At 55.5% G+C, this 26,862-nt stretch overlaps 3 protein-coding genes across 8 annotated transcripts in view; 1 reads left to right on the forward strand and 2 right to left on the reverse strand.

The window, feature by feature from the left end:
- Positions 1–116: 116 nt before the first annotated feature.
- On the reverse strand, positions 117–6,039 carry LOC106862164 (natural killer cell receptor 2B4-like). Its single transcript, XM_088173477.1, has 5 exons — positions 6,008–6,039; positions 2,806–3,227; positions 2,433–2,492; positions 1,936–1,984; positions 117–1,272 (listed from the first exon to the last, which is right to left on the reverse strand). The coding sequence occupies exons 1-5, from the start codon at positions 6,037–6,039 to the stop codon at positions 1,269–1,271; spliced, it is 567 nt and encodes a 188-aa protein (XP_088029603.1). The 3' UTR covers positions 117–1,268.
- A 1,801-nt stretch (positions 6,040–7,840) lies between these two features.
- Positions 7,841–13,121, forward strand: LOC106862162 (tumor necrosis factor ligand superfamily member 10-like). The gene is made up of 5 exons (XM_014891005.2): positions 7,841–8,129; positions 9,918–10,064; positions 10,294–10,330; positions 10,631–10,738; positions 10,921–13,121. The coding sequence occupies exons 1-5, from the start codon at positions 7,863–7,865 to the stop codon at positions 11,352–11,354; spliced, it is 993 nt and encodes a 330-aa protein (XP_014746491.1). The 5' UTR covers positions 7,841–7,862; the 3' UTR covers positions 11,355–13,121.
- Positions 13,062–26,862, reverse strand: part of LOC106862171 (H(+)/Cl(-) exchange transporter 5) — a 28,254-nt gene continuing 14,453 nt past the window's right edge. For 5 of the 6 annotated variants that reach the window (XM_088173337.1, XM_088173336.1, XM_014891020.2 and 2 more), the window contains 11 exons: positions 26,573–26,672; positions 25,080–25,264; positions 24,478–24,600; positions 23,818–24,024; positions 23,466–23,546; positions 22,247–22,789; positions 21,465–21,651; positions 19,864–20,262; positions 17,070–17,286; positions 14,974–16,736; positions 13,062–13,964 (listed from right to left, as the gene is read on the reverse strand). In XM_088173337.1, coding sequence (XP_088029463.1) covers positions 16,646–16,736; positions 17,070–17,286; positions 19,864–20,262; positions 21,465–21,651; positions 22,247–22,789; positions 23,466–23,546; positions 23,818–24,024; positions 24,478–24,600; positions 25,080–25,264; positions 26,573–26,672 — 2,133 coding nt within the window. In that variant the 3' untranslated portion in view covers positions 13,062–13,964; positions 14,974–16,645. Of the gene's footprint in view, positions 13,965–14,973; positions 16,737–17,069; positions 17,287–19,863; positions 20,263–21,464; positions 21,652–22,246; positions 22,790–23,465; positions 23,547–23,817; positions 24,025–24,477; positions 24,601–25,079; positions 25,265–25,363; positions 25,686–26,572; positions 26,673–26,862 lie in introns of those variants that run through there. The other variant, XM_014891023.2, reaches the window with a different exon arrangement.

A 26,862-nucleotide genomic window follows, 5' to 3' on the forward strand; every position in this document is an offset into this window, starting at 1 on the left:
TCCCCAGAGCCGGGCACTGCCACACCCCACCAGGGGCTGATTCCCATCCCCTGCCAGCCCAGGCTCCAGCCACCCCCGGGGCATTTCCCAGCCCTGAACATCACAGCAGCACCCTCTGCCATGACACACACTCTTTATTAGCAGCAACAGCCAGCACCAGCCCACAAAACCATCCCCAAAACGTTTCTGTGGCTGTTTTACACCCTCAAGTGCAACAGGGGCTGGAATCTCACTTCTCCCACCCAAACTCCTCTGCTTCCTTTAAAGGCTTCACAAAAAGCCCAGGCTGAGAGGGCCCCTTGCCAACAGCCCCTCAATCTCCCAGTGCTCCCTCCCAAAATTTCCCCGTTTGCCTTTCAGAGGTCCCCAGCCTGTTCCAGAGGTGTTGGGGACCGGGATTTCCCCCCCAGGATGTCCTGGGGTGACCAACAGTGGGGTCCAGGCTGGAAATTCCTGCTCTGCCTCCAGGCTCAGCTGAAGGAGCAGCATCCCCTGGGAGCACAGCCCAGGAGAGCCCTGAGAGGCCACGGGGGAGGGAGGGGACAGCAGGGGACAGGAGCAGGGGACAGGAGCAGGGGACAGGAGCAGGGCTCCCTGTATCCAGCCCATGTCACCTGCAGGAGCAGCACACGGGAAGAGGTTTGGGGATGTCCCCAGGAATGTCCCCAGGGATGTCCCCAGGGATGTCCCCAGATCCTGCAGAGCCCAGGGCTGGAGCTGGGCTCAGGGACATCCCCACCTCAGCAGCCACAGGGATTTCCTTGGGATCTTTCACAAACTGAATTCCTTTGCTGCTCCCCCATTCCCTGCCAGCTCCTGCTGCACACCCAGCACAGCCCGGGGTCACAGGGAGCAGGGTGCCCAGAGCTCAGACCCCTGGCACTCCCCTGGCACAGCAGGACACCAGCAGGCCCCAGGGCTGGCACCGTGGCACCTCCAGCAGCCCCAGGGCTGTGGATTTATTTGCCCAGCAGGGACAGGGGCTCTTTCCAGAGCCATGAGCCCTTGGAGGCCTCTGGAGGAAGGAGGGAGGGAACAGGTACATCCCTCTCCTCAGGGATGCACAACAGGAAGAGCAGGACAACATAGAAAGAGTCCAAACCAGCGCTTTCCAAAAAACTATTTGCAGGTTCTGGCAGCTTGAACACTTCAGAGGTGAGCCCAGGAGAGGCTGGGATGGGATGGGAGGCTGGGATGGGAGGCTGGGATGGGATACCTGGCACTCCCAGCCGTGTCCATCACCAGGGAAGGGCAGGGCTGACTCAGCTCTACCTGCAAGGAGAAGAGAGGCCCCACCTGAGCCATGTCCTGGGCACCTGGGCCCCTCCAGGGTCTCAGCCAGCTCAGAGTGTCCCACACTGGCAGTGGCAGCACCAGGAGGTCTGGATTTCTGCCCTGCTCCAAATTCCAGGAGCTACCTTGGCCAGTTTATCCCTGGCTGGAGTTCCCTGGGATCTGCCTGCACAAGGCACCTGAGAGCTCCTTGTTTGTAACCCAGCACTTTGTGGGATGGGTTTGCCATCCCAAGGGACCCAATCCTGATCCTCACCCTCCAGGAAGCTCCAGGGAACAGCCTGAGTGTGTTTGTGGTCACAGGGAAGGAGCAATTTCTGAGAACATCTCGAGAATCATTCACTTCCCAGAAATCTCCAGAGTATTCAAATTCAGTATTCACCCATTATTCAGGAGTGTCAGGCTCTGGGTGGAGGAATCAGGAATATTTCTAGAGTGGGGATTAAATAGAGGGAACAGCAAATCCTCTGAGCCTCCAGGGGGGGGAGAGCAGCCTCTCAGCAGAGAGGCTGGAATAGCACCCCGAGCTCTCCCTCTTCTCCAGCTCACTCACATCCAGCCAAGGACAAATTTGGGCTTGTAGAGAGGAAATTTTGGGAGAATCAAGGGGGCCACCCCAAGAGTGGGCTGGAGGCATCTTACCAACAGCTGTCACTCGAGTTCTTCCTTCTCTGGCACCAGACAAAGATACCTGGGGACAAGGCAGCAGCATCAGAGAATCCCAGAATCCCAGAATCCCAGAACTGTTTGGGAGGGACCTTCAAAGCCCACCCAGTTCCAACCCCTGCCATGGGCAGGACCACCTTCCACCAGCCCAGGCTGCTCAGAGCCCCACCAGCACCATCATCATCATCATCATCATCATCATCATCATCATCATCATCATCAGTGGAGGCCAGCATGACCTCCTTGGCCTGGGGACAGCAGCTGTGCCAAAGCCCAGCCCCTGCCCAGGGGATGCCAGGGTGGGAGAGCAGGGATGTGCCACATGGGACCCTCTCACCCACCTCTGGTGGCCACAGCACCTGCCATGGCAGCCACCAGCCAGAAACGGGGCAGAGAGTCACCCCAGCACCCACCTGATCACCCCAGCACCCACCTGCCCATCTCAGCACCCACCTGCCCAGCCCAGCACCCACCTGCAAGCAAGCCAATGATGACACAGGCCAGGACCACAGGCAGCACCACGTTTTCAGAGTCTGCAAAGGAAAGAACCCAGAGCAAATTTAAAAACCTGAATTTAACCCATCCACACCTTCCCAGCAAAGCTGCCTGCTCGGCACAGGTGGGCACAGAGAATCCCTTTGCTGGGGAAGGGAAGGGAAGGGAAGGGAAGGGAAGGGAAGGGAAGGGAAGGGAAGGGAAGGGAAGGGAAGGGAAGGGAAGGGAAGGGAAGGGAAGGGAAGGGAAGGGAAGGGAAGGGAAGGGAAGGGAAGGGAAGGGAAGGGAAGGGAAGGGAAGGGAAGGGAAGGGAAGGGAAGGGAAGGGAAGGGAAGGGATAATTGCACTCACGGTGGACCTGGAGCAGGAAGGAGGTCTCGTTCTGGCTCACTGCATTGCTCACCACACACGTGTAGTAGCCGCTGTGGCTGATGCTGGCCCGCAGGATGCACAGCGTGCTGTTCTGCACGAACTGGATGTGCTCACTGCCCAGCAGCAGCTCCCCGTCCTTCTTCCACCAGTAGGAGTCTGCCTTGCCCTGCAGCACGCTGCAAACCAGCCGGGTGCTGCCTCCCGCCTTCACGAAGGGGCTGCCCACGATTCTCGGCTGGGACAGCGGCTCTGGGAGAGGCACAGGCAGCGTCAGCACCCAAACCTTGGCTGTGGAAGCCTGGGAGTTCTGAACTGTCTGTGCCTTCTGACACAAAAGAACACTGCTTTTGACCTGAGGCCTTGGGAAAAGCTTCCAAATTTGAGAGACAGAGTTAAAATCACTGGTGTGCAGTTAGAATAGAAGTGTGTAATATGACACGGTGAAGGGTTTGGAATTTGGGGTTTTAGAGTATTAATAGGTATGGGACAAGATGGAGGTTCTTCTTTCTTGTTCCTTCTTAGTTTTAGGTAGGAGGTTTTGGTTGAATAAAGCTACCACAGTGTGGGTCACAGGAGTTTGGTCATTGGGTCAAAAGCATAAATAATATAGTAATATAATTAATATAATATAATATTTTTATATAATAACTATATAAATATTTGTTTTTAATTTTAATTTAAAAGCCTTGTAACTAGCTAGATTCAGCTCCACTTTCTCACTTTTAGCTCGTTAGCTAGAAGTGCTGTAAAACTCACTGTGTTATGGATAAGAATTAATAAACAACTGAGCACAAACACAAAAATCCTGTCTCTTGTACTTCACCTAACTACAGGCAGGAAAAGAAAGAAAGAAATGAAGACACTAACATGTAGTGCCACAAACGCTGATACTTTCTCTTGCCCACAGCCCATCCTCCCTCCAGGAGATCTCTCCTGTTCATGGCCATGCAGTCCCAGGGCAGGGCTGATCAAATTCCATCATCCCATTGGGAGATGCTCCAGCCAGGGCAGGAGCCGAGCATTTCCTACCCAGATCAAAGGGGAGATTTGGAACAGCAGAGCAGCCTTTTCCCACTGGATCCCAGAGGAAAACCAGAGCCTTGCACATCATCCCTGCAGCTTTGGAGGAAAAGTGCACCTTGTGCAGGAGCCCTGCTCCAGCAGAACCACATCTGTCACTGCAGGAGGATGCAGCCACCATGGAATGGGACTGCACCAACCCTGCCTGACTGACGGGGGCACCTTGGATTCTCCCTCTGCCCCTGCTCTGGGTTTGTTCTCTGCAATACTGCATTGCTATTGGAATTTTCCTGGCAAAGAACTGTTATTCCTCTTCCCATAGCTTTGCCTGAGAGCCCCTTAATTTCAAGATGATAATAATTTGGAGGAAAGGGGTTTACATTCTCCATTTTAAACAGGGCTCCTGCCTCTCTTGGCAGACACTTGTCTTTCAAACCAGGACACATCCCTACAACAAAGTCCATTACAACAACTAAATTAACTATAAACCCCCAAATCCTCCTGCACTCCCAAACCTTCCAGCACCCCTAAATGCTCCAGCATTCCCGAACCTTCCAGCACCCCCAAATCTCCCAGCAGGGCCATGGAAATGCCCCCGCAGCCCTGAGGGTCCAGCCCCTGCCGGGAGCAGCGCCCCGAGCCCAGCGAAGCCGCAGCTCCCTCCCTTCCCCACCTTCCCCTAAAAGCTTTTCTCCGGGATTAAAGGCGTGCCCGAGCCAGGAAAAGCTTCCCAAAGCCGGGAGCGGCTCCATGAGGGGACGGAGGGTCCCGGGGGTCCCGCCCGCCTTCCCAAACCGAGCCCAAACCGGGCCCAAACCGAGCCCAAACCGAGCCCAAACCGGGCCCCAGAAGGGCCGGGGACACCCCCGGGCACCGGGACCCACCCGGGGCTGACACTCGCCTGTGACCCCCGGGGCGACCGTGGCGCTGCCGGGGGCGAGGAGGAGGGGGAGGAAGAGGAGGAGGAGGAGGAAGGGGACGGGGAACATCTGCGGGGCCGGCGGGGTCAGCTCCGCACACGGCTCCGGCAGCTCCGCGGGGCGGCACCGAGCGGGTCCTGCCCTCCTCCTCCTCCTCCTCCTCCTGCCCTCCTCCTCCTCCTCCTCCTTCTGCCCTCCTCCTCCTCCTGCTCTCCTCCCCCTCCTCCTCCTCCTCCTCCTCCTCCCCCTCCTCCTCCTCCTCCTCCTCCTCCCCCTCCTCCTCCTCTCTTCCCCTTCCTCCCCTTCCCTCCTTCCCCTCTCCAACTCCTCTCTTCTTCTTCTCCTACTCCTCTTCCCTTGATATCTCTTCACTTTTAGTTAAATAAATTTCCCTCCATGCAGAATTACATTTCGTAGCCAAAAGCCCAAGTCATCTGTCCAGTCACCAAAGAGAACTAAGCAGCATCCACTCAACTTTACAACTGGCTGCTGCCGTCATAAAACAAGCCGACCGAGTTGCTCCAAGTATGAGCTTTCAGCTACTAATTCAACACCCTTATACAAAAGCAACACCTCTCCCCTAGGTACATTAAGTTCCTCTCTTTTGGGGTAGTGAATGCTATGTGAAAGGAAACGGTACAAGACACATTACTCAGTACTGCCAACCTCTCTGTGAAGGAGAACAAAAAAACAAAGTAAAGGTGACATTCCCTTCCCCTCTCCTCACCTCCTCTCCTCCTCTTCTCTCTTCTTTTCCTCCTCCTCCCCTTCCCCTCTTCACTCCTCTCTTCTTCTTCTCTGCCCACGCAGCCATCCCAATCCCACTAGAGGGAGCGAGGAGATCAGCTATGCGAGGAGATGGAGATCTACTGTGCCAGGAAATCATTGTGCCAGGAAATCAGATCATTGTGCCAGGAGATCAGATCATTGTGCCAGGAGATCACTGCGTGAAGAGATCAGATCATTGTGCCAGGAGATCATTGTGCCAGGAGATCACTGTGTGAAGAGATCAGATCATTGTGCCAGGAGATCAGATCTACTGTGTGAGGAACCGCAGAGGTGCTGGGACTGGGCAGCCCAGCCCAGGGAAGGAGCTGCAGCAGAACTTGTCTGTCCCTGCCTGTCCCTGTGTGTCATTGCCTGTCACTGTGTGTCCCTGCCTGTCCCTGCCTGTCATCCATTGCTGGAGCACGGGGACACTCCTGGCCATGGCATGGATGTCTTGGGAGCTGCTGTCCCACCTTGGGATGTTCCAGAGGACGCTGCTCCTCATCCCTCCTGGGAAAGCTCCAGGGTTTTACAGGGCTCCTCCATCCCTCATCCATCCCTCCATCCCTCCATCCCTCCATCCCTCCATCCCTCCATCCCTCCATCCCTCCATCCCTCCATCCCTCCAGCTGGCACGTGTGAGGCTGCAGCAGCTCTGATGCCACCAGGCAGGGAATGTCCCCACCTATTCTGTGATAACAGGGACAAACAAACCCGGGCAGGAGAGAGCCAGGGAAGGGCTGGGGAGCTCCCAGCCTGGAGGGAAGAAGTCGGATGCCTGAGCCTGCCAGTGGAAGTACGGTGTGATGAGGAAGAGGTTTTTCCCAAAAATCACCTCAGCACAGGGAACTGATGGGTTCCAGTCGAAAGACAAACATCTGAGGGCGCATTCCAGGGAGGTTACAGCACGCACGAGATGACTTCACGTCTCAGGGGCTGCAGTTTCCTGAGGGAGGGCCGTGTGTGTGGCCAGCACATGTTCCGAGTCATCAGCCAGACCGGGCTGGGCTGGGCTTGGCTGAAAGGAGCAGCTGAGAGCTCTGGGGAGGAGCATCCTGCTCTGAGCCAGCGCGGGGATCTGCCCTGGCCTTCCCAGGACACATGGAAAACAACTAAAATTGCACATTCCATCATCCTGCCTGAAGCAAATGTGAGAGAGGTTGGGAAACGCCAGACTCAGCTCCATGTCCGTGTCGGCATCTCCTGCCCGGTTTCCCCATCCCAGCCTCACTGAGGGCACTGCAGACCCCAAGCAGCTCCTCTGCTGCTCCGCTGCACTTGCTCTGCACCACGGGCCACTGAGGAAACAGATTTCCAGGCTCTGCCTGACCCGGCTGTCCCAGCGCACACACCAGGAAACATTAGAAGTGAAAAACAACTCCTCAGCCAGGATTGAGGCATTCTTTTCCCCCTGGCTCCCACCCAATTTTCTCTGCACAGCTCCAGTTCTGGTCCTGCCCTGACTCACAGACAAACCCTCGGGGTTCTGGTGCTCCTGGTTTCCCTCTGCTCCTCAGCCATGTCCCTGTCCCATCCCACAGAGCAGCACAGAGAGCAGGGGTCCCACCTTCCTTCAGCACAAATGAAAGATCATTAAATCACGGAATGGTTCGGTTTGGAAGGGATCTGAAACTCATCCCATTCCACCTCCTGCCATGGACAGGGACACTTTGCACTAGACCAGGCTGACAGCTGTGTCCAGATGTGCCCTTTGCGTCCCCAGATGTGCCCTTTGCATCTCTTCCCTCCTCACCTGGCTCGGCAGGTCCTGAGCCCTTTTCCTGAGAACGAGGGCTGAGTTGTCACGGGATTTTTTTTTTAGCCATAATTAATCACCTCCCTCCCAGCTCAGCACCTTTCCCAAACTCCAAGGAAGGCACCTCGCCTGGGGTGGGGCTGTGGCACGGGCTACACGCAGAGCTGGCACGGGCAGGAGATCAGCCTGGGGCTGGCAGATGCTCTGGGGTGGGAGATGCCCCGCTCTGCCTCCAGGGTGCTCCTGGGGACACTGCGGGCTCGGAGTCCTGGGGAGGGGACAGCCCACGGGGCAGCCACCTCCAGGATGGGTCTGGGGGCTGCGCTGAGACCACCAACCCCCCCCCCCCCCCATCCTCCCCAGGGCCCCGCGGGACAGGAGGGAGCGACAAGGGACACCCTGGGGCGCCCTGGGGACCATGGTCCCCGCTGTCCCCTCGGTGGCCACCGGAGACCCCGCCCCCTTTGCCAGGGGCCACCCCCACCTCCCCGCCCCCCGTCCCCCGCCCCGCCCCCTCCCCTCCGTCCCGCCGTGCTCGGGGCTGCGGGACCGGGACCGGAGCGGGCCGGGCCATGGCCCCTCACCCGCCCAGCCCCGGGCAGTACCTGCGCTCCGACAGCGGCGGCTCCGACACGCCCATGCTGCCCGAGGGCTCCGCTCCCGGGGCCGCCCCCGGTACCGTTCCCGGTCCGGACCGCGGCCCCGGTGCGGTGCGGGGGCAGCGGCGGCGGCGGCGCTGGGGGCCGCTCTGGGGCAGCGTGGCCGTCATGGCAATCCTGGCCCTGCAGATCGCCTCCACCACCGGCCTCTTCGTCTACTTCACCATGGCCATCTCCAAGGTGAGCTTTGTCCCGCCACCGGCGGCGGGGCTGCGCCCCCGGGAGTCCCGGCGGCTGCGGGAGGGCGGATCCAGATGTGGATTGGGGATGGACACTGTCCCAGGGAGTCACGGATCCAGATGTGGATTGGGCATGGACACTGCCCCAGCTCCCCAGGGAGCCACGGATCCAGATGTGGATTGGGGAGTGGGACACTGTCCCAGGGAGCCACGGATCCAGATGTGGATTGGGGGTGGACATTGCCCCAGCTCCCCACAGAGTCACGGATCCAGATGTGGATTGGGGGTGGACATTGCCCCAGCTCCGCAGGGACCGGCGGGTCCAGATGTGGATTGGGGGTGGCCATTGCCTGAGCTCCGCCTGGAGCTGCAGATCCAGCTGTGCAGGCGTGGGAGGAGGGGTGGACACTGTCGCCAATCCAGATGTGGAGAGCCGGCGCCTTTGTCCTGGCCTGTGCTGGGATCCCCCATTCCCACCTCCCACGGGGTCATTCGGGCAAAACCGCTCCCAAACTCGGCTGGGACGGCTCTGATCCTTTCAGCAGCCTCGCCAGCCCCTCCCCTCAGCGGCTGATTCCGAGCCACAACAACCCCCAGCCGCGGGAGGGAAGCCGGTCAGGAGATCCATGGGCAGAGGGAAATTCGGGGCTGGCAGCAGCTCCATGGAAGCCACGCTCATCCCTGAGGGTGAGGCAAAACAAAACAAAACAAAAACAAAAAAAAAAAGGGTCCTGCAGTGCCAGACATTCACAAATCACAGCAGAGACGGGGAAGAAGGAAAAGCCCTGCCCGCGGATGCCGGGAAATAAACAGCCTGTCTGGATCCAGCGGAGCATCCTTTGGAGTGGGCTCCAGACCTCCTTCGGGCTTTGTCTCCATCCCTGGGTCGCTTGAGGTCCCGCTGTGAGGGATTTACATGAAAGGCAGGGAGAGGAGGGGAATGGGGAGACACAGCCCCAGGGCAGAGGCGGAGGGAGGAGAAAACCACTCTAGAGGAACAATTCGGGCTCATTTCTGCGGCCGGTCACTGGATGTGTGCTGGGAGCAGGGACTCGGTCTCTTGGAGCCTCTTTAGGACCTGGCTGGGGCTCTGAGCTCTACCTGGAGCCTTCTCCAGGTGAGCACCCGCAGCTCTCCAGTTCCGTGGCTTTCTCTGGAGCCGCTCCAGCCGCTTCCCGTGCCCGGTTCCACGGGCAGCCCTGCCCGGGCACGCACCCGCCGCGGGCATTCCGAGGGAACAGCCCCATCCCGGGGGATTCGCTGCCTTGGCAGCGCCTGGCACTGCCCCCTGGGCGGCCAGGTGTGTGCAGATGTGGGCAGATGTGGGCAGGTGTGGGCAGGAGCCTGCGAGCCCTCCCGCTGCCCACCCGCGGGGAATGGCTGGGGCTGGGCTGGCCAGGGCTCCAGCAGGGCAGAGATGAACCCGGACCCTTTGACACTGACCCCACACCGCTGTCCTGTGGATCCAGAGGCTGAATGATCCCAAAATGCTGTGCATGTAGAGGCTAAACTGGTCCCAGTATCCTGTGGATCTAGAGGCTGAATTGATCCCAGTATCCTGTGGATGTAGAGGATGAACTGATCCCAGTATCCTGTGGATAGAGAGGTTGAGTTGATCCCAGTATCCTGTGGATCCAGAGGCTGATCCCGATGCCCTGGTAGTTCTCTGAGTGCCCAGGTGCTGGAGGAGCCAGGCTGAAGGCAGCTGCTCCTGCTCCCACCCCAGCAGGATCCTGGCTGCCCCCTCGGTGTGTCCCAGTTTTTCCATCACTCTTTGTTTCCCTCCCAGCTGAAATCGCAGGCTCCGGGCAGCCCCGAGGAGCTGCGGTGTTTGCAGATGCTCAATCAGCAGCTCGAGGGCTCCAGCCTGGAGGAGCTGAGCAGCAGCCAGGGCTGCCTCAAGCTGGCCAGCACCATCAAAGCCTACGTGGCCACGGTGAGCCCGGGACCTGGGGGGGATGGGAGAGCTCCTGGGTGTCCCTGTGCCTCAGTTTCCCCATCCACCTCACCGGAGGGGGGAATAGCCAGGATGGTTCAAGGTGGGAGTGGGACTGAGCCCTCCACAGCACGGAGGTGGTGGGGCCCAGAGACAGGGAAGGGGATGGAGGCTTGGAGGGACCCCCGTGTCACCTTTAACCAGGGAATTCTCTCTTCTCTGTGTGCAGGTGACCGAGAACATCATCCGCAGGAATGCCGTGAAGGGTGAGTCCCTCCTGGGGCTGCAGCCAGAGCCCCTGATCCACTCCTGGGGCAAACTCCACTGCTGGGAGCTGGGGCAGGAGGGGGAGAGCCAGGATTGTCACTTGCAATGACAGACGCCCGTTCTGGGAATGGGAATGTCCGTTTGTCCAGGGACCCGGGGCCGTGGCACACATGGATGTGTTGGTTGATGATTGATGAGACGTTTCCATCCCTCAGTAACCTTTTGCTCTGCTGGGTCAGTGGGGCATTCCCTGCCCTGCCAGGTGTCCCCACGCTGTCCTTACAGTCCCTTTCCTGCAGAGGCCTGGCAGAGCTACTTCAACACCTCAGAGGGGCAACTTCCCCCCAAAACATCTGGGAAAGCCTCGGCACATCTCACCCTCCGCCCGCAGAGCCTGGCTCAGGATGGTGAGTGGGGGAACCCCTCTGGGACTGCTGGGTCCCCAAATGGGAACAGGGCAGAGATCAGGGGGACCGGGATGCTTGGGGAGAGGTTCACTCCAAGCTGGGTGACTGGGACAGAGCCAGAGCCACCCCCTCCCCTGGGTGCGACCCTGCCAGGTCCCCTCAGCTCCCGTCCCTTCCCGCAGGACCCTCGCAGCACTCGTGGAACCTGTCGCAGTCGTGTCGCCACGCCCTGACGCACTGGGGCCACAGCAGCCTGCAGTCCCACGTGTACAACATGTCGTACCGGGCGGGGCGGCTGCGGGTCCAGCAGCCGGGCAAGTACTACGTGTACTCGCAGATTTATTTTCGCTACCGCGGCGCCGGGCGCCTCTCGGGCCCGCAGCTGGTGCAGTGCATCCAGTGGCAGCCGGCGCACGGCCCGCCCGTGCTGCTGCTCAAGGGCGTGGGCACCAAGTGCTGGGCACCCGAGGCTGAGTACGGGCTGCACGCGCTCTACCAGGGCGGGCTCTTCGAGCTCCGGGAGGGCGATGAGCTCTTTGTGTCCGTCTCCTCCCTGGCTATCGACTCCAACGATGCAGCAGCCAGTTACTTCGGGGCCTTCCGGCTCGACCTGTGACACCGCCGCGCTCCCACCTCGCCCAGGTGGCCCCAGGACAGCGGGCGATGGCCCGGGGCTGGCTCAGGGCTCTTGTCGCTGTGCTGGCCCTCGCTGTGCTCGGTGCCACCCTCCACGTGGGAAGCAGCTGTGAGCCAGGAAGGGGCTCCAGGACCTACAGGGGACAAGGACGAGGTGGGGACACGCCAGCCCTGGTGACACAGCAGCTCCCTGCAGCAGGAAAGGCACCAGGGCCACATCTGCTACTGCAAGACAAAATGTCCCCACGGCAGGGTGACACCCGTGACTCTCACCCCACCTTGGGCAGGGCTGTGGTGCCAGGACCTGGGGCTGCAAGCACCCCTGGGGCACAGGGCTGGCAGCTCTGGGGACAGCAGTGACACCCCTGGGGCACAGGGTGAGGGGATGGGGCAGGTCCAGGCTCAGCCTCTGGAAGGAGTGAAGGAGTTTCCATTTGGGAGATAAAAACCTGGGGGAGCAGCAGCCATGGCTGCAGGGAGGGCAAAGGGCAGTGACACCACAGCAGTCACCAGTCCTGACATCACACCTGGCACGTGGCACTGGGGCACGTGGTGGCCCAGCCAGGCTGCACAGGGCCAGGAGCTCAGCACAGCTGCTGACCAAGCACCTCTTCCCTCCCAGCCCTCATGGACAGCACAGCCCCCAGTTCCTCACACCTCCAGCCCCGGGTGAGCCCCCGTGGTCACAGCAGGAGCTTGGAGGGACCAAACCAGCCCTGGGGTGATGGAGGCCGCCCCAGAGGCCAAAGGTGGGGTGAGGCAGGGCAGAGCAGGGCCCAGCTGGCTCAGCCCCCTTTTGTATCCCCCTGTACTCTCTGTAGCCCCCTAAGCCTGGGGGGATTTACAGACAGCAGCGTGGGGCTCCCTGGGAGGATGGGATAAAGCCTTGGACTCCAGCACAGCCCTGGCCCTTTGCACCCAGGATGGACCCAGAGCCAGGGGGAGCAGGGCTGGGGCGGACAAAAATCCATTCTAAAATCCATCCCTTCTCCTCCACCTCTCATCCCCCCTCCTGCTGTCCCAACCACTTTGGTGACCCAAAACAGGGCTCAAACACCCCTGGGAGCACCGAGCTTCTCCCAGCCCTGGAACAGCCATGGCAGAGCAGGGCTGAGCCAGCAGGAAACGCAGCAGGTGGCTCCAGATTTCCTTTGGAAGGGAATTTAATGTGGACACGGCCTGATGGAGCCAGCACAGGTTGTGTTTGCCTTGGAGGAAGCAGAGAAAGCAGAGAGCAGGGAGAGCTGGGCTCGGTGCCAGCAGCCACTGGCCCTCGCTGCTTTCCTGGAAAGGAGAGGGCTCGTGGGTGAGTGCACAGGGAAAGGAAAAGTGCAGCAGCATCAGGGCAAAGAGCAGCCTCACCCTGGCTGCGAGAGCCCAGCAGGAATTGCTGGCTGTGAGGAGCTGGCACAGCTTCCCCCGAGCAGCCTCAGCCCCTCGGGCTCCTCCCCGGACCCCCCAGCCTGGCCAGGTGCTCCCACCTGGACAGGAGGATCAGCCAGCAGCAGGAGAACCCAGCAGTGTGAAAACCCAGCCTCCACAAAAACTGCCTGTGCCAACACTGCCTGTGCCAGGAGAGAAAGAACAAAGTGTGGAGAGACCTGCCTGAGGACACACCACTCTTCTCTGGCTGAGGAAACAAAATCTGCTGCACAAATGGAGCAAAGTACAGAAGATTTCTCATCAATTTCTCTCTGTTATTGTTAAAATTGTTTATTAGAAATTACAGCTCACTATTTTAGTGTGAGTATTGCTGATAAGTTTACTGTAACTCCTACTCGAAAGTGAAGTCAATGGTGCCTAAAGCAGCTCTGCATTCCCCCACGGCCTCCCTCAGCCTGGGGAGAGCCACAAGAATAAACAACTCCCCATTATCCCTTCTGACCCTGTCCCCAAAACAGAGCTCCAGCTCCCCAGGCAGCACAGTGTCCTTACAGTGTCCCTGCAGTGACAACTCTGGAGCCTCCTGGCTCTTCCTTAACGCCCTGAGCTGAAGGAGGGCAGGGTCAGAAGGGAAAATGAGGAGAAATTCCTTCCTAGGGTGGTGGAACACTGGCACAGGGTGCCCAGAGCAGCTGTGGCTGCCCCTGGATCCCTGGCTGTGCCCAAGGCCAGGCTGGATCAGCCTGGGACAGTGGGAGATGTCCCTGCCATGGCAGGGGTGCACCAGGATGAGCTTTATGTTCCTTCCAACCCAAACCATTCCAGAATTCTCTGAGCCATCCTGGGAGGTGAGTTCAGCACTAATAAAATCTCCACGCTGACCTGATTTCCCATGGCCTCGCCCTGAGGATTCAATCCAGGCACAAAGTGCTTCCTGCAGCCGCTGCCAAAGGACCCTCTTATCTGCTCTGCTGAGGAGCTTTTACCTCAGCCCAGGGCGCTCACAGCCCGAGCCTTGCCTCCAAATAAATCCTGGGCCCAAAGGCTCCTTTTTTCCCCCCTCTTTGTTGTTATGAATCAGCTCATTGCTACCTCCAAGTCTCCATCCCTGCCCAGACACGATCGCGTTTCACTTTTAAGTCCCCAGCCTGGCCCGAGTTCAGAGTGGGGAGAGGAAATCCACGTCAGGAAATCATTCCTTGGGCCGCTGTAAATAAAGCACACAAAGAGAGGCAGAGGGGTGTGGTGTGAGCCCAGCAGTGCCCCCCGCTCTGCCCCGGGGCACCTCCCCAGCACCAATACCCCAGGCAGGGATTAAGCCTGAAAAAAGGGAGAAACAAAACAGAAACCTCTTTCCTACAGCACGAAGGATTCCTTAAACCCTGCAAGAGCTCCTTAAAGCCTGCAGGATCTCCTGAAAGCCTCAGGAAAACAGGAATGCAGTTACTGGGGTGCTGGGAGCGAGCAGGGGAGAGGCTCAGGGAGCTCAGCTCATCGGTGCTGCTGCAGGCTGGAGGCTCAGCTCATCCCCTGTGAGATCCCAGAGCTTTGGTTTGGGTGGGAAGGACCTTTAAATCCATTCAGGGCAATCCCATCTCAGCCCCCCAGAGGGAAGAAGGGATTTCTCTCCTTTGCAGGAGTTTGTCCCTGCTCCCAGCAGCAGCCCCGGCTCCGTTCCCCCGGTTCCCTCTCGGAGCTGGAGACATCAGGAAAAAAAATTCCACTTCTAAAGAAAATTCCTCGTTTTGTGTTCTGTTCAAAGCCCTGCACTATTCCACTGGAATCCGACTGGTTTGGGTTGGGGCCTTGAAGATCAAAGTCAGCTCCCCAGTCCCAGCACCCCACAGCCCCAGAGAGGTCCCCAAAACCCTGCCTAAAAGTGAGCCTCCCTAAAGCCCGGCCCTACTGGGCTTTTCCTGCCCTTCCCGGACAGGAATTTCTCCCACTGAAAGCACAATCTGTGGCACAGACACAGCAGCAGCTGAGGAGAGTGAGGAGCTGCTGGGCAGCTGCTTCCTGCCCCGGGCTCCCATTGCCAGTGCAGAGCAGCTGCAATTCCCTGACACCTGCAATTCCCCCTGAGATCTGCAATTCCCTGACACCTGCAATTCCCCCTGACTGCTGCTCCCCCAGGAGCAGCTGGTTTGAGCCACCAGCCAGCTGGGATGTTCCATGTGGGATAACCCTGCACACGGGTTTCACTTTTAGCACCTTACCTTGGCACTGGGTTGCTGCAGCTTTCCCACCAGGAGAGGAATGTGCTCATGGATTGTGGATTTAATTCAGGCAGGACCACATTTCCCAAGCTGGGACCCTCCTGAGGATGGGAAGGTGAGGAGAAAATAGAAAAGCTTTGTGTTTCTGGTGTCCCAGGTGTGGCACAGGAAGAGAAGCCAGGGTGGACAGGACAGGAATTCCCAGAAAGGAGCTCCCAGGGGATTGGGAGAAGGCAGCCCCAGCTCCCAGGAGCATCCACCTGCCCTCCAAACAGAACAAAAAAAGTAATTTCAAAGCAAAGCTGCTGCTGAGGCAGCACACGAAGAATTCCAACCATCTCCTGCTGTACAAAACCACCACAGACCAGTCCAGGCTTTTATTTTCCAAGCAGAAGGAACTGGATCCATCAGTGACACCTCAGGTTGAGGCAGCTCTGAGCTGTACAAGGACTGAGACACCAGGTGGGAGCAGCAGAGCAGGACTGGCTGCTGGATGGCTTTGGAAGATCAGGAATCTGGCTTTTGCTCCGTGGAAAGACAAGGAATTTGTAACAGAAAGACTTTGAGAGGGACCCAGCCAAGTCCAGCTAGGAGTCTCCACAAACATGGAACAGCTGAGGCCAGGGTGAAGAGCAGCATCCAGAAACCTCCCAAATTCCAGGGAAAGGGCAGAGTTTTATAAAAAGGAAAATCATTTGGTCAGTGCTGGACAGGGACTGGGGAGCACAGGGGGCTGTGCTGGGAAGGGTTTCTTGCATAGTTGTTGGCCAAAGGAGAGCTGGAGCAGTGGATTCCTGCTGGGAAGGGAGCAGGAACAGCATCCCCAGGCACGGGGCAGGGGAGGAGCAGCCAACTGTGCCATGCCCAACTGCAGCTGGGCTTGGGAAGGGCAGGAATTCTGGACTCAGCCTCTGGGATTTTACTGCCATGATCAGGGGAAATCAGGGAGAAGGAATCCTTGGACATGGATGAGAGAAAAGGAGCAGGATGGGAAGACACCTGTGAACTCTTCCTCCTCCTTGAGGCTCTCAAGAGAAAACAGCAGCAGAGTAATTAATACATTCACTAATTAATCAATTAGCATCCTCCCAATCAGAAGCTGGGCTCAATTTTAAGGAGATCTGATGTGAGCAGTTAGGTTTGGGGTGGGGTTTTTTTTTCCTTCTTTCAGCCAAGCAGCCAAATTTTATTTTTCTCTCCTTCATTTTGGCTTCCCAAGGTTGTGGTTTTTCCCAAGTGGGAATACACCACGCTGAGCCCAGCCCTGTCCCTGTGCCACCACCTGAACACCGTGTGCAAAACCATCCTGCTCCTTCCACACCTCTGGAAGTGCACAAACACCTTGGCTTTTCCTCCCCACAAAAGAAGAGGAGGAAATAAATACAATTCTCTAACATTTTGCTTTTACTCCTTCATGGAATCTTTCCAACTCAACTTCACAAAAGCAACGTAAATAAAGTCTCTTTTTTTTCCTTCTAAAAAGAAGATCATGTTCCACAGATTCCGTAGTGCAATTGGTTATCTGGTAGAAAAAAAAAAAAATATCATCTTCAGCTCCATGGAGAAAAACACTGGAAACAGTTCCATGGTCTCAATAAAAATAGGAAAGTCTACCCAGGATGGGCTAGAAAAGTTCCAGGTGTGTGGGACACACAGTCCCTCCAGTCTGCCTCTAGTTGAAGAGGATGGACTCGGGGTCCTGGTTGGCCATCTGTGCAATGTGCTTTAGTACATCCTTTTTGGTAATGATCCCCAGCAGCTTCCTGCAAAATGAAAAAAAAAACGATTTTAATTGCATTGATTTTAATGCAAGGGCCACTTGAGGAGTTTTTTGGGATTCAGAGTGACACCCCACAGAAAGCACTGCACCCTCTGAGGGTGGTAAAACACTGACACAGGCTCCCAGAGCAGCTGTGAGTGCCCCATCCCTGAAGTGTCCCAGGCCAGCTTGCACAGGGACAATTTCGGGAGCTGGGCTCTGTCACAAGTGCCTTTGGCAGGCAAGAACTGCTCCAGTATCCACAGATGGATCCCAGGGCTGTCCTAGAGCAGTCTGTGTCCCCAGGGCTGTCCCCAGGGCTGTCCCCAGCTCTCACCCGTTGTGAGTGACCAGGCACTGGCGCAGCCCCAGCTTGCGGAAAATGTCCACCACGATCTCCATGGGTGTCTCATCTGTCACCGTGAAGGGACTCAGGTCCAGGATGCTCCTGAGCTTCAGCACAGATGGGGAGCTCGGGGGCAGGGGGGGACAGTAGTCAGTGAAACAAATAATTGAGGTGCTCACGATCCCATCCTGCTTCTTCCTGGCGTTTTCTAGAAAGAGAAGCACACGGTTCAGTAGCAGCACTCCTTTCCTGTAACACACAGAAAGTGTTCCCATCCCTCAGCTCACATTTAATGGCCTTACAAGTCCTTTCCTAGAGCTGTTCCCACCCAAGGAGGGTGTGATGGGTTCCTTCTAAGGGAACCATGGAATCATTAAGGCTGGATAAATCCTTTATGAGCATCAGGTCCAACCGTGGACCAGCACCACCACCATGGTCAGCACTAACCCACACCCTCAAGTGCCACATCCACATTTCCTGAACACTTCCAGGGATGGGGACTCCAGGGCAGCCTGTGCCAGGGCTGGACAACCCTTTCCATGAAAACATTTTCCCCAATATCCAACCTAAACCTCACCCTGTCACTTGTCATGTGGGAGGAGCTCCAAGATCTCCAAAGTTCCACTGCAGGGATCAGCACATCAGCTTGCCCAAAGCCAAGGTGCTGCACCTCGCTGTGCTCTGGCCAGGTAAATACAAGTTCTGGAGAACTTTTAACTTCCCAGTTTTTAGAGGAGGTAAATAAAAAGCTCTGTACTTTCACGAGTCACTGATTTGGGTCCCATGCAGAGCAGTTTAAGGACTACTTTGAAGCACTCAGAGATTGGCACAGGCTCCATGGACGTCATAAGGGTCAGGAATGGAAAACAAGTGAAGCACTGGCCATCCCTCAGCCCCCACAGCAGGGCACACAGCTGCTGTGGGTACCTGCCACACTGCAACCTGCTATCAGCATTCCAAGGCTTCCTGGCAAGGGGCAGCTCTGGCAGCCCAAACACCAGGCTGGATATTCAGAATGCTTTAGAATATTTGAGATATTTGATCATGAAAACTCAAACCCCATCCTGTGCACAGCCTGGGGACAGGACCACTCTTTAACGAAGCCCTGGAGATTCCAAGGAACCCAAGAGCAGAAGCTCATGGTGGTACCACAGGCAGGCAATGCACACAGGATCCTGATGTGCTCATTCCTGTATTTTATCCCATATTGTCCCAGGCATCAGTGGCAGGACAAGAGGACACAGCTCAGGCTGTGCCAGGGGAGGTTCAGGCTGGACAGCAGCAGGGATTTCTTCACAGGAAAGCCTGCTAACATTGGAAAGGCCTGGATGTGGCACTCAGAGCTCTGGGCTGGGGACAAGGTGGGGACTGGATACAAGTTAGACTCGATGGTCCTGGAGGATTTTTCCAACCTCAGTGATCCTGTGACAAACCACCCTGTGTAAGAGCTGAGAGGGATGCAGGACTTCAGGCTGGCTCTTTAAAATGCTGTTTATTGTATCCAGAGGATACAGTGGTTTATTTATTGTTTAAAATGCTGTTTATTGTATCCAGAGGATTCAGCAATTCAGGGGTCCTGGGTGACAGAGCCCAGCCCTGCCAGCCTCAGCTGTGGGTTTGTCTGAAGCTGCTCCAGTTCTGGTTACAGTGCATTATAAACTCTTCATTGTAGAGTATCTTAAAACATGACAACCACTCAATACTTTCACTATTACCTGTAGCCTATCATAACTACTAACATTACCATATTCATGTTACTATTCTCTAATCACAAAAAGTTAATGTGTTACAGTTTAAGCTAGAAGTTGTTTTTTCAGTTTTCTCACAGTAGAAGATTTTGAGATTTTTCTTTTTACTTCCAACATGGCATTTTTGTTTGCCTGTGAAAATCTTTTTGCTTGGTTAAAACATCTTTTGTTTGAGGTGGATTTATCTTTTGCTCTGAATCATAAAAACCCCTTTCAACTCATTTTACCCTTTGGCTTCTTAGTTACTCAGTAAAAGTGGCTCAGCAATTCTTTTCTTTTATATCAAAACTTGTTATCATTTCTATTCCTGTTGCTGCACAGGCTGGTGTGACACACAAAAGGCACACTATACTTCAGGAGGCTAAGATCCTGTTTATTACAATAATGCACCACCTTTTATACCCTCTATATAATTTACACCTTATTGGTCACAATTAGTCAACACAGCAATCACTGGTGGAAAGTTCTCCACCCCTATTCTTCCCAGGACCTTTCTAAAAATACTTTCCACAGCTGGGTGGTTTTTTTTCCCCTAGTTATCTTCTCTCCTCTTCTCCTCTTGGCCTCCATGCCAACAGAATTCTAATAGGTTAAAAATATTGAATTTGTGTCTTAGCTAGTTGAAAGTTTCTATAAAAGAACATGCATTAAAGAGAGGTGGTGCATTTTTTTTGCTTTTATGCCATTGCTTTTTGCCACTGCTCTGCTTTGTTTTTGCTTTCAGAACTGACGTGCTTCTGCAATAAACAACTTTATAGTAACCATCAGCTGCTTGGCTCATGAAAAAGAACAACCCAACAGGCTGGGTGCCCAAGAGCACGATACACATTCGCAAGACTTTTCTGTCCAATCCTTATCCTGTCCTTCACACCTGAGGCAAGCAGCGTCCCACACACCTGGAACTTCCCAGCCCATGCTGAGTAGGCTTTGCTGTTTTTATGGAGCCCAGCGTTTTCCCCCAGGGAGCAGCAGCAGCCGCAGGGTGTGACCCCCCCGATGCCGGCACAGCTGCCGTGCCCAGCCCGCTCCCCTCTCACCGATGGAGATGATGAGGTCCCTCCTGAGCACGAAGCCCACGAGGCGCTGGGAGGCCCGGGACACCACCACGGGGTAGCCGCTGTAGGTGGTGCTGCTGACGATGCTCTCCACGTCCTCCACGCTCATGGTGTCCTGCGTGATCACGGTGAGCGCGGGGTCGCTCTTGCGCGGCCGCATCACGTCCATGGCGCGCGTCTTGTGCGAGAACTCCTCCTTGGCCTCCAGGAACGGGTACCCGTTCAGGCGGATGTGGGCATCGTAAATGCCCTCCCGGCCGATGGCATCGGCCACCCACTTGCTGGTCATGGCCGCCGCCATCAGGGGCACGATGTACTCCAGCCCCCCGGTGAGCTCGAACATGATGACAACCAGCGACACGGTCATGCGGGTCACACCCCCTGCAACACAGCGCGGTCACCGGGGGGGGGACAGCACGGCTGGACTGCCCTGCACTGCCACCCCGAGCCCGCTGGCTCCTGGAAATGCTGCTTGTTGTACCCAGAGGATACAACCATCTATTTATTTATTATTTAATATGCCGTTTGTTGTATCCAGAGGACACAGCAATTCACAGGTTATGGTAACAACAGCCAAGCCCACAGCCTGTCAGCCACACTTGTGGGTTCCTCTGAAGCTGCTCTAGTTCTGGTTATAATACATTCTATACTTTTCATTGCAGAGTATCTTAATACATAACAACCAATCAATATCTTCACTATTACCTATAGCCTATCATAACTACTAACATTATTATATTGATGTTATTTTTTAATCACAAGAAGTTAGTATGTTATGGTGTCTTGGGTTGCAATACAGGATGTGCCCAAAAGTGTGGATTTTGTCATCAGCTGTTAAAGCAGGAGGGCAGTGACTCTGATCTCTGTGGGAGAGATCTCCTGTTAATGGAACATCTGTTAACCCAGCTGTTGCAGTGTTCTTTATCTTCCCCACAGCCCATCCTCCCTCCAGGAGATCTCTCCTGTTCATGGCCATGCAGTCCCAGGGCAGGGCTGATAAAATTCCACGGTTTTAGAAGGGACTTTCTCCTGATAAAATAGTCCCTTAGGAGTTAAACATATTCCATGCAGGAGGGGACTGGGAATTGTGAAAGGGAAGCTCAGTCACATGCACCCAGTCTCTCCAACTCAGTCAAGAGGAAGAAGTGTTACCAGAAAACAGAGCACTTAAAAGCAGAATTGCATCACAAGACTTAAGGCCAGAACAGGAAGTAAAATGAATTAAAACCCCACAGGAAAATTCAAGACCCTGGGCAGCCTCAACTGCTCTGGCTGCCACTCAGGAGCTCCCCACTGCAGCTGCTGTGCCCAGCACCAGGCTGGGGATGGCAGAACACCACCCCAGGGTGAGGAACACGTGGCACACATGGCACACATGGCAATTACAGCATTTCCTGGGGCTCCTGAGGTCACCCCAGCTCTGATGGCCACCCACAACCACAGACCCCCTGCAGGGTGAGTCCCTCCCAGCCCAAACCATCCTGGGGTTCAATAATTTAAGGCTGGGATCACCTCCCAGGCCAGGGAGCCCCAGCACTGAGCCAGCACACCCCTCTCAGGTGGCCCAGCAAGGCCCAGCTTACCCAGACAGGCGGCGGCGCCCACCATGGCGTAGAGGCCAGGGGTGATGCAGTCGGCCCCTGGGCTGCACCAGCCACTGAAGATGGCCCAGTCGTGGTGGTAAAAAGCCAACTGCTCCACGGCCACCCCCAGCAGCCGGCCTGCAATGGCCCCCACGGCCATGCTGGGGATGAAGAGCCCCGAGGGCACCTGTGGGAACAGGGGACAGTGAGCAGCACAGCCCTGGGGCTGCACAGAGCAGGGGTGGAACCTCAGACCACGGAGGCTGGAGCTCAGCTGGATGGGACACTGGAGAAGTCATCTAGTGACTGCACAGCCCCTGCAATGAGCAGGGACATGCAAACTCCATCAGCTCCATCACTGCAGGGCAGCTCACACCTGGGAACCACACCTGCAGCTCCAGAGGCTGCTCCAAACAACTTCCAAACCCTCTGAGCAAGGAACAGCTCCAGTTATGCATTAATAAATGAAGACACCGATTGCTTTGCAATTAGCTCTTCCATCTAAATCAAAAAAAGCTTGAGGCTTTTTGAGGCTGACAATTTAGGAGCATTCAGTGTCTGGAAAATGAGATGTGGAGCCCTGAGGCACCAGTGTTGTGACTGCAATGGTGCCCACACTCGGGCTGGAAGGTTTCTACTGCCCTCAGGTCCGAGCAGCAGGACAAAGAACTGCAGTGACAGAGCTCGGGGGGACACACGTCTGCTCAGGGAGGAAATAAAACTCTCAGGGTCCTGCAGAGCGTGAAGGGAACGACACGAGCTCCTTCACAGGCAAGCCTCACCTTCATGCCAAAGGTGAAGATGGTGATGAAGACCTTCATGATGAGGGCCAGTGCCAGCTGCCACATGGCCGTGTAGACGCCGGGGCCGGCGGCGCGGTCGGGCAGATCGTCGCCCTTGGTGCTGTTGAAGTCGTTCACGTACTCACAGAGCTTGGACGAGTCCAGGATGCCACAGTCGTTGAAGAGCTCGGAGATGAGCTCGCTGGTGCTCATCCTGGTGTACTCGTTGGGGAAGGCCAGGACGGCCGTGATGGCCGTGACCACCAGCACCTCCAGCACCGGGTACTTGCCCAGCCGCGTGGTCTTGCGCCGCCTGCACCAGGCGATGTTGCTGCGGATGAAGAAAGCCCCCCAGAGCCCACCGAAGATGCCCAGCAGGATGAAGGGCACCAGCTCGAGCAGATGCCACGGCATGTGGAACTCCACGTAGAACAGCACGAGGCGGCTGTTGCCGAAGGGGTTGATGGAGCGCAGGGTGAAGGCGGCGACCAGCGCGGCGAAGAAGGAGCGCCACAGGGTCTTCAGAGGGAAGTAGTAACTCACCTGAGGGGCACAGCAAAGCACTGCTGGGCACCTGAACACTCAGCACCACCCCAGTGCTGGGAGTAAAGGCAGCACAGAGAGCCACGAGTGCTGCTGGCTCATTCCCTGCTCCCCAGACAAGCACCCCAAGCTCTGGAGCTGCAGTTCCATGAGGACCCCAGTGAGTGGGAAGGGCCTGGACAGCAGCACGTGCATGTGCCCTCCGTGATCCCTGGAGCAGCTCACCGGGGTAATAAAACCTGTTACACATCAGCCATGAGCTGAATCCAGAGAATTCTGTGGCTCTGCAAGGTCCAAAGTACCAAACAGCAGTGCCTGCCATCACTGCCACCAGCTCAGCTGAGCAAATCCATCCCAGCCTCCCCCTGCAATCCATCCCAGTCTCCCCCTGCAATCCATCCCAGCCTCCCCCTGCAATCCATCCCAGCCTCCCCCTGCAATCCATGCTGGTACTCTCCTAAACTGAACAGCAATGATCCTTTCACATCCAGATCAACAGATTAAGGATTAGGTGGTTCTCGGGAAGAAGATTGATAAACCAGAGAAGTTTGCTCCCAGGTACTCTGGGACACACTCAGCAGAGTGGGCAAGGGGAAGAGGCCTCAAGCTGTGCCAGGGGAGGGTCAGGGTGGACACCAGGAGGAATTTCTCCACTACAGCAGCACGCCAAGGTTACCTCCTCCAGGCTGAAGAGCACTCCTCCGATGGGAGCTCCAAAAGCCACAGACACACCGGCAGCAGCAGCTGCTGACAGCACCTGAGGGACACACAGACACACTCAGGCTTCTCTGCCCTTTCCTGCTCTGTCTTCACTTAAATTTGTGCAATTTTTATCTACAGCACAGTCTGCTGGGTCTGGGCTGCTTTAAAACAGCAGGGAAAAGGTGGAGTGAGCCAATTCCCTAAGAAGGAGCTCCAAAAGGATCAGTGTTAACATAACAGAATCATTTACCCCAAAACACAAACTCCTGCCCCAAAGCACAAGCTCCTGCCCCAGAAGAGGAGCCCCAGGCCCCATCCCCACGCACCTCCCTGCGCTTGGCCTCGTTCTTGCGGTACTTGGTGAAGAGGTGGCACAGGATGTTCCCACAGCAGCAGGCCACGTGCACCAGGGGCCCCTCCTTGCCCAGGCTCAGCCCCGAGGACACGGCCAGCACCAGCGTGATGGTTTTGATGACCAGGGTCCACTTGCCCAGGTAGCCTCTAATGATGAAACCACTTAAGATAGTTTTGATCTGGAAGTCAAGCACACAAAGCTCTACAGGCTTTCATTCAAGCCCTGCCCAGAGCTCCTCATTTATTGGGCCTTCCCAATCCTGCTTCCCTACAGCTTTCCAGAGCCCCCCTGAGCTATCAAAAGTGAGAGTCCAGAAAAATCTCTCTCCATGCAAAGGCAGGAGCAGCCATCTGAGTCCTTCCCTCAGGGCCGCTGTCCCTGTGCAGGAACACCTAAATCCCTCCTGCAGCAATGCCAAAACATCTGATTTTCCAAGGGATTGCATGGAGGCTTTAGTATTAGACACATGTCCTGGTTTAGGGCAAATCTGGGAGGAAACCAAGCTTCAAACAGCTTGGAAAAGCTCTTAGGTATGAAGCCATCATCTAAAGTGGAATACATTATTGCACAACGTGCATGTGTAAATTCTGGGTGGTGGATCCCTACCCCACCCAAAAAACAAACCACTCACCTCTGGGATCCCTGAGCCACAGGCATAGGGAGCAAAGCCCTTCACCAGGAGCACAGCAAGGAGGGAGAACATCAAGGCCCAGATGACATACATCAGGTAGTTGAGGATGTATGCAAAGGCCCCCTGAAACACAGAGGAAATTGCCCAAATCAGATGGTTTCAAGTGAAACCACATCAGACCCGGGCACTGAAGTGAGCACAGGGAACCAGCAGATCATCCCACGGAGTTATCAGCTAAAAGTGGAGAGACCTGCCCTAAGTCTGGCCTTTCAAGGCTGGGTTCCCAATCCTTGAACCTCGAAGGAATCCTTGAATGGGCATCCATTCACTGGGTTATCAATGGTGGCATTCATTGCCCCAGAATGTTCATGGGCAATGCACCCTCCACAGAACATCCTGGGCCCACCAGGACACACTGCACCTGTAAACGGGGCAGGGCTTTGCTCCCCACATCCCCCCCAAGGACAACACCCACATAAAGTGTTTACTGACCCCCCTTTAGGACCTCAGTGATGAACCAGTGAACCAGAGCTTGTCTGGCATCCACATCAGGCCAGGGCAAGCAGGGAATTGAGCACAAAGCAGCTGCAGGCACACATCACCTCTCCATGGCCCAGGATGAGCTGGGACCAGCTCTTCCACTCAGGACACTTGTCCCTGTCGGTGAAGGTGGTGTTGGATTTCCAGCAGCAGTGCTCGTGGTTGAACCAGAACCCTGCCAGGCACACTCCTTCCTTCAGATCTGTCATCCAGTGGGCAGAGATGTCGATCAGACCTGCCAAGGAACCTGGTTCAAAGGGAAAAAAAAAAAAAAAAATCAGAATAATGTAATGAGCAGACTCAAACACCTGAAGGTCACAGTCTGCCCCACCAATTTTTGACTCACCTCCCAACACACAGAGCAGTGTGGTATTTCTGCCTATAACTATGGAGAGAATTTGCCTAATTTTGAATGATTTCAATACATTGAAAAGACCAAGTCAGGAAACAGAGCATGGCTGATGATGTTTCAAAGGCTGATTGTGCTCAACATCCCCCCCTTCCCTGCATCACCAGCAATTAATTCTTCTCAGTAATTGTTTGTTAAATACAGCACAGCAGCAGTGGGAGGGCAGGGAGGGATGTCCCACATTCCTGGGGGACTCAGACAAAATGTGTCACCAGGATCCAGGAGCTGCACCAACAACAGCAACACTGTGACAGGAATAACTCTCAATTTGGAGAAAACATTTCCATCCCTAATTTAAAAAAAGAAAAAATAAAGGAGGGGAAAATTACAACTGTGCCAAGTAAAACAAGGCAAGCAGAGCCAGCACAGAAGGGAAGTCAGGTTCTAAGAGGAGGAACCTTCAAGACACTTTTGTTAAACTCCTCCAATCCCAAAAGCCCCACACCAAGGCAGAGGCCAGGGACCTCTGATCCACAGGAGCAAGTGGCAGCACAAGCTGCAATAAACACCCAGCAAATCCCCCAGTTAATGACCAACTGGCCAGCAGCCTTCCTGGGTAAACATTAACACAGGATTTCACTCCATCCCTCGTGACAGATGCTTGCTGCTTCCTATAGGGAAGATTTGTATCCAAGTGATTTATTCCTGCTGCCCTGGGGCCAAAGTTTGTTTCTAAGTAATAGAAAAGGTCTCAGCCAGCTGAATTCTGAAAAACACCTGATGTCCAAGCAACACCTCTCTGTTTTTATATCTATGTATAGAAGGAAAAATCCTTCAAATAAAAAAACTCTTGCTGGCAGCCCCTGGCATTAACCCTTTCAGGACCTACAGGGAGCATTAGGCACAGACATTCCCAGCATTTCAATCAGCTCTGCTTTAATGAATATTTTTTTATTTATTTATTTCAGAGTTCTATGCCAGCAGCAGACCCAGAGCAGTGTCCAGGACACCTCCCAACCTCAGTTTAGTATTTTGGTTTTGCACAAACACAGCCTCAAATCACTTACTTAAAAATATTTCCCTGTGAATTTACAAGGCAGCACAAGTCCTCACTCCAAAATCCTGCTGCTCCAAGACCCCCAGGCCAGGGGGAGGAATGGATCCTGATGCTGCAGGAATTAGTTTTACCTGGAGGTTTGCTCTCACCTGCCAACAGGCCAATGAGGAGCATCAGGAGCCAGCCAGAGAAGGCGTCGCTCACGCTGTGCAGCAGTGCCCAGGTGGATTCCTTGCTCCTGCTGGTGATCTGGGAAAGGGTTTGCACAAAGAAACAACAATCCCTGAGAACTCTGACCCACTGTGGTGTAAATGCTCTAAAAGGACTTGGTGACACTGGGACTGTGCTCTGAGGGGGGGAGAAAAAGCATCTGGCAGTGGCTGCTCCTGCAGCTCTGGGCGTGGGGAGGAGAATGGTCAGGGATCATGGAATGGTTTGG

This window comes from Sturnus vulgaris, chromosome 14 (assembly GCF_052056855.1).
Source record: "Sturnus vulgaris isolate bStuVul1 chromosome 14, bStuVul1.hap1, whole genome shotgun sequence".
Classification (NCBI taxonomy): Eukaryota; Metazoa; Chordata; class Aves; order Passeriformes; family Sturnidae; genus Sturnus; species Sturnus vulgaris.